Source organism: Apis cerana, linkage group LG3 (genome assembly GCF_029169275.1).
Source record: "Apis cerana isolate GH-2021 linkage group LG3, AcerK_1.0, whole genome shotgun sequence".
Lineage (NCBI taxonomy): Eukaryota > Metazoa > Arthropoda > Insecta > Hymenoptera > Apidae > Apis > Apis cerana.
The window spans coordinates 4,239,208-4,250,921 of NC_083854.1; the positions used below are offsets into that span (position 1 = coordinate 4,239,208).

The 11,714-nt window shown below is 31.6% G+C and overlaps 2 protein-coding genes and 1 long non-coding RNA gene across 5 annotated transcripts; 2 read left to right on the forward strand and 1 right to left on the reverse strand.

The window, feature by feature from the left end:
- The first annotated feature begins 251 nt into the window (after positions 1-251).
- On the forward strand, positions 252-2,536 carry LOC107992531 (RUS family member 1). Its single transcript, XM_017048465.3, has 9 exons — positions 252-393; positions 460-617; positions 723-883; positions 960-1,152; positions 1,208-1,323; positions 1,442-1,638; positions 1,723-1,982; positions 2,053-2,239; positions 2,316-2,536. Exons 1-9 carry the CDS (start codon positions 324-326, stop codon positions 2,366-2,368), a joined length of 1,395 nt encoding a protein of 464 aa, XP_016903954.1. The 5' UTR covers positions 252-323; the 3' UTR covers positions 2,369-2,536.
- LOC107992535 (RWD domain-containing protein 4) lies at positions 2,416-3,790 on the reverse strand. Its single transcript, XM_017048471.3, has 4 exons — positions 3,565-3,790; positions 3,180-3,289; positions 2,908-3,103; positions 2,416-2,834 (listed from the first exon to the last, which is right to left on the reverse strand). Exons 1-4 carry the CDS (start codon positions 3,667-3,669, stop codon positions 2,667-2,669), a joined length of 579 nt encoding a protein of 192 aa, XP_016903960.1. The 5' UTR covers positions 3,670-3,790; the 3' UTR covers positions 2,416-2,666.
- Positions 3,791-3,859: 69 nt separating this feature from the next.
- LOC107992530 (uncharacterized) lies at positions 3,860-11,218 on the forward strand. Of its 3 annotated transcripts, none has more exons than XR_009829050.1 (6): positions 3,860-4,857; positions 5,786-6,413; positions 6,505-6,559; positions 6,623-8,189; positions 8,262-10,166; positions 10,236-11,218. It is a non-coding gene; the product is annotated as an uncharacterized LOC107992530 (long non-coding RNA). The 3 variants fall into 3 exon arrangements; XR_009829051.1 differs by having other exon boundaries at positions 5,786-6,101; positions 6,155-6,413; positions 6,505-8,189; XR_009829049.1 differs by having other exon boundaries at positions 3,861-4,857; positions 6,505-8,189.
- Positions 11,219-11,714: the final 496 nt, after the last annotated feature.

Sequence of the window (11,714 nt, forward strand, 5' to 3'; positions counted from 1 at the left end):
AAACAAAAATTTTTCATTTTATAAAATTTTTAAATTGAAATATCATATATTCTCTTGTTAAAAGAAAAAAAAAGAAAAGAGAATTTTATTTTCGCCGTCTTTTTTCATATATTTTTGTGTATTAGTGAATCCTTTTTTGAAAAATATTTAATTATGAAATTTTCGTGATATATTTTTCGTAAAATATTAGGGAATTTTGTTGCATCTGTAGTGCAAGTGTAATCGCGCGTGGATATAACAGCGACTATGATCGTTAATAAAAGTGCATATGTTATCATACGGTGCATTCAAATTAAACCAAAGTAACCTCAGTGCACTTCGAGATGCATGAGCGATTATTATTCACTGAGGCCTACGGGAGTGAGAAAGATAGATTTTTCGTCAAATCAAAAGGTATCTGTATTCTGACATAATAAACATTACTATTAGTTTACCTAACCTATCGCTTAACTTCTACAGACGAGCAATCGATAACTGAACTGTTATCAGACACAACTAGAACGAAGTCTTTTTATTCCGGTTTAATATCGATTATAAAAGAAGTATTTTTACCTCAAGGATTTCCTGATAGCGTTCATCCCGATTATACTTCTTATCAAATATGGGATACAGTTCAGGTTAGTTTACATAGAAAGATACAAAATTTATTTGCAATATTATGAATGAAACTATTGTTTTTAAGTGAAATTTAATCTGTATTACTATTTTTTAATTTGTTGTAGGCATTTGCAAGTACCATAATGGGAACTCTCACAACACATTCTATTATGCAAGGAGTAGGTGTAGGTGAAGCTGCAGCAACTCCATTAGCAGCAGCAATAACATGGATATTAAAAGATGGAACTGGAATGGTTGGTCGAATTATGTTTGCATGGTGGAATGGGTAAGTAAAATTATATAAATGAATATAATACTTGTAATTAATCTTTAAAAAATAACATTTGTTTTTCATTCATTAGGACAGATTTAGATGGACAATGTAAAAAATGGAGACTTTTTGCTGATATTCTTAATGATTTAGCAATGGGATTAGAATTACTTTTACCTTATTTTTCCTCTTATTCTCTTGGAATATTATGTATTTCTACAGCAATGAAATCAATTGTTGGTGTTGCTGGTGGAGCAACAAGAGCGGCACTTACACAACATCAGGTAAAAAAAATTTAAAAACAGATTTATTTAATTATAATAATGAATTGTATTATAGGCATTACAAAATAATTTGGCAGATGTATCAGCTAAAGATGGAAGTCAAGAAACATGTGTAAATTTAATAGCATCTTTTGTTGGTATTTTAATACTTTCAATCTTTCACAATGGCCAGTAAGTATTTTATTACAAATATTTATTGTTTTTGTAATAAGTGAATTTAATTTTATAAGAAACGTGTTAGCAATATTGTTAATGTATCTATAGCATGTATCTATATATCTGCATGTAGATACATAATGGAACTCTATCTCTTCCTCGTGATAATACATCTTTATGCAAATTATTCGGCGGTAAAAGCATTATGCTTAAATTCTTTAAATGAAGATCGTTTAGCTTTAATAGTAAAAAGTTATATTTCGAATGAAGTCATTCCAAAACCAGAAGAAGTTAACAAAAAGGAATCAGTATTATTATTAACAAAATCTAGTAAGAATATTTGATTTCAATTTAAAATATTAAATTACAAATATTAATACAGATTGTTATTTCTATTAATAATTTTTTTTGCAGCAATGAACATATGTGGATTTAATATAAAAATAGGTGTCTCTCTTGCAGCTCTTATAAAAAAAGATTTAATTTTAACAAGTGACACTGAGCTTTCATTGAAACTCTTTTTAGATAGAAAATATTTGATTTCTATTGATGTACAAAATAAAACTATTTTTATATGCCTTAAAAAAGACGCGCAACCATATGATGTCTTGGAAGCATATTTTCATGCTTGTCTTTGCGGCTTGTTTATTTGTATGTCTTTGAAAGTGCCACTTGTAAGTAAGTCATATAAATACGTTTGTATATATGTTGTATATTTATACTTCTAATATTATGCTTTTTTAGGATGTTTTCTTAAAACCTGAAGTAAGTGATTTGTCGTATCCCTTGATGCGGCTTTATGTACTTAATAAAAAATATTCAACTACAAACAATGGCATACAATCATCAAAAGCCATAGAGAGTATTTATGCTACGAATTTATTGATTTCTAATGAATTTAAAGCATTTATTAGTGATCTTGAAAATAAAGGTAAATAATTTTGCTATTATATGATAAAAGTTTAATATTTCTTTTATTTATGTAATTTTTTATATTAATTTTTTAGGATGGAAAACAGAAACTAATTTGTTACCAGTAGCAGGATGGAGATTTTTATAAAAAATTATAAACTGGTAAAAAAAAAACAGCATGAACATTGGAAATTAAAATATTGTTGTTCCTTATTATTTACCTTGATAAAATTTTATAATTGTTAATTATTTAAGCAATTTTATTTGCATATCTTGTAACTATTTGTTGGAAATGAGATAAAATTATTTATAAATATTTTTTTACAAATTTTTATCACAGGTGATTATATTATTAGTAAAAATCTACATGGAAACCAGTTTATTTCCAATAATTTATAAAAATATAATACGCCTTTAACCTGTACAAATATTTCAATGAAGTTAAACTATGACTCTTGCTCTTGTTTAGGGCCAGTCTGTGATAAATGTTTTACTATATCCACCCAATCCCATCCTCGTGGTTTTTCTCCTTTTCCATCTGCTTTATTCCATTGTCTGCGCTTTTGAGCTTTAGTTAGATGTTCCTTCTTTGGCTTCTTTGTTGTTTCTTCCAGCTTGACGTAACATATTGATTCTCTTATATATGTATCTTAAATAAATTTATAATTTGATATAATTATTTCTTACCTTTTGATGTTCATCTGTTATTTTAAGTTGGTTAATTTGCGAGTTTAAATCAACAACAGTATCTGGTTGAGCTGAGATTAATTCGGTAAAATGTTCTTGTATAGATTGAAATAATGTGTAAGTCATAGCACTTCCTAACCATTGATCAGCCTCTGCTTTCAGATGTTGAACCACTTTATCTTTTACTTCTTGTACACTGTATTCCAATCATTCACCTTTAATAAAAGCAACAGAATGCAAGGATAGTCAAAAAACAACATGGTTGGACTTACATGTGCTTGTTATAAAATGTATTCATATTAATAGTAGGTCTTTCTGATGGATATGTTGTGCCCCACGAAATTTCCAATAGAAATGATTTCATATCATTGTCCTCTCCATACTGTGTATAAAATTAATGTTTTATATATAGATATGTATATATATATATATATATAAAATAACTTTATATATATATTTTAACTTTATATATATATATATATATATAAAGTTAAAAAATTATTTTAACTTAAAAACCATTATTTTAATAAAGTTCGAATATAATATAATTTAATCACGAATATTGATTAACTTTAAAATTAAGTTATTATATTTCACAATACAAAAAAATAAATAAATATATAATGAAAAATTTTTATATTTTTATGAAGGACAAACCTTATACTGAAATGTAGTAGGTGTCAACTGTTTAAAAGCTGGATCTCCATCATATATCGAAAGAAGTACTTCTCTTTCCTCTTCCTGAAGTTCGGCATCGCTCATTTCCTTTTCCCAGTATTAAATTTTGACACTTTAATTTTTTTTAACGCATGCAACTCATGCGTTACTTTGAGGTTAGAAAAACAGCCATATATATATATGTAGATATAGTTGCTAATCGATTGTACTATCTCGATCATGCCATGCGTATTATATCTCGATTATCATTATCATGATTTAATTTATGATTTAAGAATTATTTATTTTAAAAGTTAAATAAAATGAATACTTTTTTTATTTTTAAATAAATTTGTTATATATTTTAATATAAATAAAAATTCATTATAATATTTTAATGTTAAGCTTAAGGATAAAGAGGACAATGATCTTAACAACAAAATTAAATAATTACTTCTTTATATACCAGATGACGCCACATTTCTGTTATGTTAGTTTTCTATTAAATTAAATCGATTAAACAAAAAATAATAAAGAATTAAAATTTAAAAATTTAAAAAAATTAACTTTTCAAATCTAGTAAAGGTGATATGAATAAGAAATAATAAATATAAATTAGGCAAGGAATGAAAAAGAAAATTTGATAGAAGAAATATAAAGTGCAGTAAATGAAATGTGTTATTCAAGTTATTTTAAATCTGTCACATACACAAATACAAATATTTCTCATAATATTGTTCGTGAATAATTTGTTTAGTCATATGCCATTACGATAAATACAGGATGTGAAAAGAGAAATAAAGCGAAAAATGGATAAAGAGAAAAGTTAATGAAAAAAAAAATCTAATATGTATTAAGTGAATAGTGAGCTATGGATTAATGTGAATTTTTACTTGACCTAACCCCATATTTATATGAACATCAGTTTCTGATTCTGTTTGCTATTTCGTTTAAATTTCATCGCGTAACACTGTATTGGGAATCTAAGAATGCATCAACTGTAACAACGCATCATCGATTTCCTGTCAAACGAATTTTTCATTCTTGCTTCACGCGATGTGCTACTGATAGCTTCTTTTTTCTGTTCGAAATATTTGTATTAATCTTTCTTCAATATTGTTTTCATAACTTAAAGATATACTTTATTTATATTTATATATTTTATAAACAAATATCGCAAAATAATTTTAATGAAGATGTCATGTTAAATCATTACAAATTAGAGTTAACAGCAGACATTTTGAAAAATGTCGTGATTTTAATTCTCTCAATTTCAATTGGATCAAATGTAAGGTAAATAGGAATATTTTAATTCTTTGAATAAAAAAATTAAAAGATAAAAAAAATTGAAATAAATTTTTTGATATAAAATATTATTACATGCAATTCGTTAAGCAGATATCAAGATCTCGGGTAATTTCATTCTATTCTGATTCAATTACCAAGAACTCAGTGGGTGATAATAATCTACAATTTGTTATTTATAAACAAATCGATGGTCGATCGGTTAAGACAAGCGAGCTTATAGATTGCGTTCGTTTTTCAAACATGCGTCGGGACACGTGGCGAACGTAAGTCATATTAACCCTTTCTCCGTTCACCGCAAAAGAGATTTCGTCGAATTCATCGATGATTCCCTGAAATCTCTGAGATTATATTGCCTCTACGCAACTGTATTTCGCAGTAGACGCGTGTACAGGATGATTCTCTTCTACGAATTCGGCCTGCATGACATTCCCGACGAAATGTTCCGTCTGTCCATTATTCATTGCGACCACTGAAAGTGTGCACGCACATTTCGTGCTTGAATTTTTCTTTTATCCGGGTATGCCCATATCCAATTCGATTCGTATCTTTTCTCAACTTGAGGGAAAGAGATTAAAGAGATTAAAGAGTTTAAAATGATAAAAAATTATAAAATTTATAATAACCTTTGTAAGCCTTGATGAATTTATTTCGTTCTTTTAGTTTGAAATATAAATGAATTCATCTAAATCTATCTAAAATTTATTTCAATATACTGTTAAATAGATTTATTTCAAAATTTTTTATAAGTAAATCTTTAATAACATAGTAAAAAAAAAAATTCAATCCATGAAATAATGAAATTATTAAAAAGCAAACATAATTTTTATATCTCATAAAAATTAAAAATTATTAACGACTATTATTAAGTCATCAGTTAATCATTAATTAATCAGTAATTTTTATCTTTCTTTAGTTTCAGAATTTTATTGCTTTACACTCAAGAAAACTGTACCACTTGCACAATTAAGATTAATAATTTGATCAATGAAAATCTTCCTATGTTACATCGGCTTCAAACTTTATAATGAAACTTTTCGTTTAAATGAACTTCGGCACATAGTAATCATCTTATCTCACTAACAAAGGTTCCCTATAACTTTCGTTCGACACTATCTAATATCGACGCAAATAAAGTTAGCGATTTCAATCAGGATCATTTCATGGAACGTTTGTAAGGAGCTTCCCCACTCTTTGTGGATAAAGACAATTATAATCGCGAGAAGAAAAAGGTAAGGGTGGCGCCGTAGTGTCGCGAGTGTATCGATCACAAAGAATCGCCTAGGTACCTGTGATTCAGAACAGCGGCCTGCCTCCCTCGGCTTGTAAGTGCTTGTACGTGGCCGGCCCTTTCTCTAGTTCGAGCATGAGGAGCCTCATGAAACATGGATCGAGAGTCGCCCTGGAAGGAGCTGCGGGAAAGAAGCCGACCGCCTGCCGTGCGGTTGCCGATCATCGCGATAGTGATGGGATTAATACTCTCACGTATCGTATCGAAAATCCGGTCAAACAAACTACATGTTACCGTTGAAATCATAAGTAAGGTATGGTATCGTTATTTAAATGAAAGCAATACTTTGATGAGATATTATGACGTAAAACTGGAGAAGAAATACATAACGATTGTTATTGTAGATGAAACCAGGAAGTTAAAAAGAAAATTATGAAGATATAGACGTATGAGTTGAAGGTATGTTCAGAAATAGGAAATATATCAGTATAAGAGTATGGAAATTGAGAAAAGAAATTTCAGAAATTGAAGAGCATATGAATTTAGATACAGATGTACAAGGATGCATAGAAAATTTTTGAAATATGAAAGAATGGAAATTTTGGAATTTTAACAACGAAGACTTAGAAATTACTGCTTGTCTGAACCTCGTGTCGAATGATTTCGCGATCAGTCCCATCACTAATCACCGATGTGACTACGCGGTTACTTTTCAAGCGGCTGTGCAAGAAGAGCTTCCTGGCGCTGTTGATTCACGGAAATTAGTGCCACCGCGGTGCGTGCTCTGAACATTACTTTGTAACTCGATATGCATTATGTAAAACCGGCGACTACCGCGTCGTAATTGTATCGTTTTGATAAGTAAGCTCGCACGCTTGTTTCCTCATCTCCGATGTTGTGATTTCACTTTATTTCTTGCGTTCATCCCCTATCTCTGCTTTCGATTCCACGTGAAAAAAATTCATTTCGATCGATTATTCATTGGAAATTTTTTCATCATTCTCGTTGTAAGCTAAATCTCATCGGTTGATAATTTATAATTTACAGTTTAAAAGAATTTATACTTTATTGATACCATAAAAATGATCTCGTAGAATAGAAAATCCTTTTAGGATTTCCTATTTCCCTTCCTTGTAGAATAATGATTAAATTGTAACAGAATCGATCAACCATGACATTACAATTATTTTATAATGGATGGTTGAATTTAGAGTTGAATTAGAGATCGAATAGTACGAAAGGTTTAACGCAATACATAACGAAAACTACGGCATAATAATCGTGTCTGTATTTAGTGCGTTCTAGTATCAGGAAATTCACTTACGAACACATGTGATTGGAGATTAGCGTAATCATACCGTGATTATTTCACCGGATTAACTCTTCTGCCGAATAGTTGGCCAGTTACTGTATACGAATCTGTGAGATGTATTTAAAATGTATTTGTAAAACTATATAAATACAAACATTATTAGGAGATTGAAGTCAAGAATTTAAACTTTTGAAATTTAATCGAGGAAAGAAGTTTAATCGTTTTAAAATGATTAAATATTTCTTTATTAAATTATTTAAAATATTATTACGTTCTGTTATTCTATAAATTTTAACAAATATTTCGAGGAGAGAAAGACGGAGATGGGAAAACAAAGAGGTATGAAGATTCTACGTGAATCAGAAGAAAATATTTGTCACGGATGATATATGTTGGTTGATATGGTTGATGATCGAAATCGGAGAGACAGGTCGCAGATTAAAAGGGCAAATAGAAAAGGCACAGCCTCTCTGCTTGATTGCACGGCTCGTGGAGAGATATTTGTCTTGGAGATGAAATATGTGCGATGCAATTAGACCGGAACGTCTGTAGGAACTAGCTGTATGAAGAAGCAAACGGATGTCTTAAGAAATTCATCTAATCGAAATAGATAAATCGTATTTAAAATGTGAAAAGAATATGAAAATTGATAAAATACGTTTTACAAAGTGACATAATCGTAATTATATAATCAAAAGAATTTCCAATTTTATGTAATATTTTCACATGAATATTATACAAATTCTATTAAGAAATTGAACGATCAAGATCTTAATGGTATTTATTCAACAAAAGTATACATATTCAACTCTCATCGCAGTAATTTTCTAACCATTCACATCTTTTCAGGTTCCTCAAATTTGGCCATGGAAACTTTAACCCATCATTCACGGCTCCTTAAACCTTCGCCCTCGGCCGCGTTAATTCTCAAGTATTATCAATTCAAGAGCAGCTTCAGAGGCACTCGACGCGTCATCAATAAACGATCACCCCTGTTTGGATCTATCTATCTCGTCCTAGGATCCTTGTCTTGTCGATCGTTCGCGTGGATCTCATCGATCATCTTCGTCGTGCGGCGGCGAACGTTCGACGAAACCTGAAAAAAGGAGAATACACACGTGGTGTCTCTGACCACGTAGAAAAAGGAGAGGAAAGGAAGAAATTGATCCTGCCTGTTGAATCCTCGTTACAAAATACTCGATACTCAGAGGAGGTCGGCTTTCGTTCGAAACGGCTCTATCTTCATGCGAAACCATGGGAGAGGCAGGTGGCTCTGCGGCCATAAATGGGTGATGGACGACGTAACGATCTCTTCACTCTCTCGTATGGACGTCACAATTAGCCATCTACGTAGACACGGCTACGAACCAACAAACGGACCGAACAAACTGTCCTGTCTATCTGTTTGTCTATCGGATCTGCCGCTTGCGCGGCCAGCAGGAATTGCGTTCGTTCAATTAACGATAGACTCGATTAACTGTATTCCCTCCGGTGGTGAGCTGGTGCGAATATAAATTAGCGACTTCGATCGATTGTTTTGCCGTAGCTCCGGGAGAGATTGAGAAAGCAGGTGGCGACCGATCGCACGCATCCGGACTTTGAATCGCCGATTTGGAGTAGTCAGATTTAGGGAAGATTCTTGTAAAGATGAGAATAATGGAAGAGTAATTTCATTTGTTTTATAAATTATAGGAAATTGTTGGAAAGGAAGCGATGTAATAAAAGTTTATTGAATCTTCTCACTTGTATGAAGTGGATTAGAATGAGAGTTGTGATGTAATTGATTAAAATCTCATTTTAATAGAATTCTGTATTTCAAGGAATATTCATTTGTCTCTGTTCGATAGTCTTTTAATTCTTTATGTGTTTAGTAGACATTTTTAAGTTTGAAGGAAAAGAAAGTTTTTCAGTGAGTTTTCAGTCAAGATTGTAAAGTGAAGTTTTCTTCGCTGTAAATTCTACAATTTTATTAGTTTTATTCAGTGAAAAATACCCAACTTGACGCCATGGTCAAGAACCTAATTATCTGATTCTGAAAGAAGCTTCACCTCGAAATTGAAGTTTCTAAACTACTACGTGTTAACATTATCAACAAACTTGGTCACACTACAGGCGAAACTTTTCTATTTTCATTAAATTGCTCTTTGATTTGCCGTGATCTTGCAGAAATCTTGTTGCCACGAAAATTAGACTAAACTTAACTAAACTTAGCTAAAGAAGAAAAATTATCGTTCAAATCCGACTTTTTGGCGGATCGAAGAATTGAAATTGTGCTAGAGCGTTTATAATTGAATGATAAAAATAAAAAAAAAAAAAAAATAGAGAAAGAGCATAAAAAAATAGAAAATGAAAGAGAATAAAATGTATTCACTTTTGACGAACTGAAATTTCGAGCAACGCCACGTGCTTTTGGTTCTGCACTTTTGACATTTCACGAGCTTTTCACCAACAGACAGCGATTTTCAATGGGATTGTCCTACGGAAAGAGAAACTTCAAAGGGAATGGTATTCGCAAATTGAGCGGAGTCAGTCGGAATACCTTTTTGTAGTTTCGTAAATGCAAAATTCGACACACGGCCAACAATGGGTGGACGGGAAAGAGAATGGGGAAGAAAAAAAAAGCAAGCAAAATCAAGATTGTGCAGTTACAATACGCTATAACGTTGTCATTGAGAATTACTTATTATTATTTCTTTCCCTTCCTTAAGAAATATTAATGAAAGATAAAATATGGAATAAGGGAATTGAGGAACAGTAAGTAAAAAAGGAACGTATTTCAAAGAAATTACACTACGAACGAAAATAAAATTGTCCAATTTTCAGGTTTCAAAATTACGCAACGATCCAAACAAAAAGGGAAAGAGAAATGTAGGAATTTCCTAGAAGAACCTCCATCACAATCGAATTTCCTTTGCATCAATATTCGAAGGACTGTCTTCTTCGAGAGAATTGCTCCAATAAAATCCACGCGTATTCGTAAAAGTCGCTTCCTTTCTTTGAGCTTTTCGCGTGGAAAGCGTAGAGTTCCATCTGCTCGATGGCGAATAAAAATGAAAGGATTGTTCTTCGATGCTGTTTGATCGTTGCTGAGTCTCACGCGCATTTCTTTGCTCGTCATCGAGTCTCTATAGTAACGTGCGTGCGCCTCTAGTTGCCCAGATTCGTCGAAGAAAACACAAATAGACTTGTCCATGGCACGCTTTTGTTCGTGTCTCGTGTGCACAAGTAATCATTGATTCGTTTTTCTTGTTGGCCCTGTTACACACTTTTTCCGGATCGACACGAAACCCACGATAGTATCAAAGCTTAATCGAAAGTGCGTCCCTATGTTCGTTCACCGATTCAGCCGCAGTTCTTGTTTCTTTTTTTTTTTTTTTCGATGAACAAGGAACAAGGCATGAGCAAGTTTTTCACGCCATTTCGAAGAACAGTGCTGTAGATTGTAACTCAGAGATTGAATTATTTACAGACCCGATCGGTTTGCTCCTGCCACCCGGAGAGTGTTTGATTCTATTTGTTAAAGTGAAGTCAGTAACGTTGGTATTGAAACATTAAATTTATAATAATAACTGTAATAATTTTAAGCTTGACAGAGAGAGATGCTAAATGAAATTATTGTTAAAAATTGGTGATGTTTGAAAAATTTTTGTGATTTCATTAGGAATTATTATTAAATTCTAATTACTGGTCAAATAATGATAGATGGAAATTGTTAAGGAATATGAATATAATGGAACATGGATGTAAATGACATTGATAATTGTTTATTATTTTTATTAAAATACACGTATAATATAATCATAAAATACTTTTAAACCATGTGAAAAAATATTGCAAGTTTACATATAATTATCTTTAAATTAGGCAAATTAAGGTAAGTCTAATATCTGTAACAGCGATATATATATATTGTTTAATTTAAATGTTTTACTCAACTTGAAATTTCAAGAATTTAATTTCTTCTCCATTATAATTAAAGCTTCTTTCCCTTTAATCAGAGATTAGCCATCGGATCGTAAAGTTCTTGGACCACAATATCCCTTCAGAAGACGTCGTTAACCTCCTGTTTCGGTTTATCGTCGCGGAAGGCATAGGAGGAATCAGCTTTGATCTTGGGCAGGTTCCACGCGATTCCTGTCGGAGCCTTGGGCGATGGAGCACACCATGGTTGCACCGTCAGAAAATTTCATGGGACCAGCACAATGTCTGATAGCAGAGATTGCGTAATAGAGATCACTTGGCAGAGGATCTGATCAAAGTTGAATCTCATTGGCTTTCGTTTCGGTGGTACCGACGAGGGAA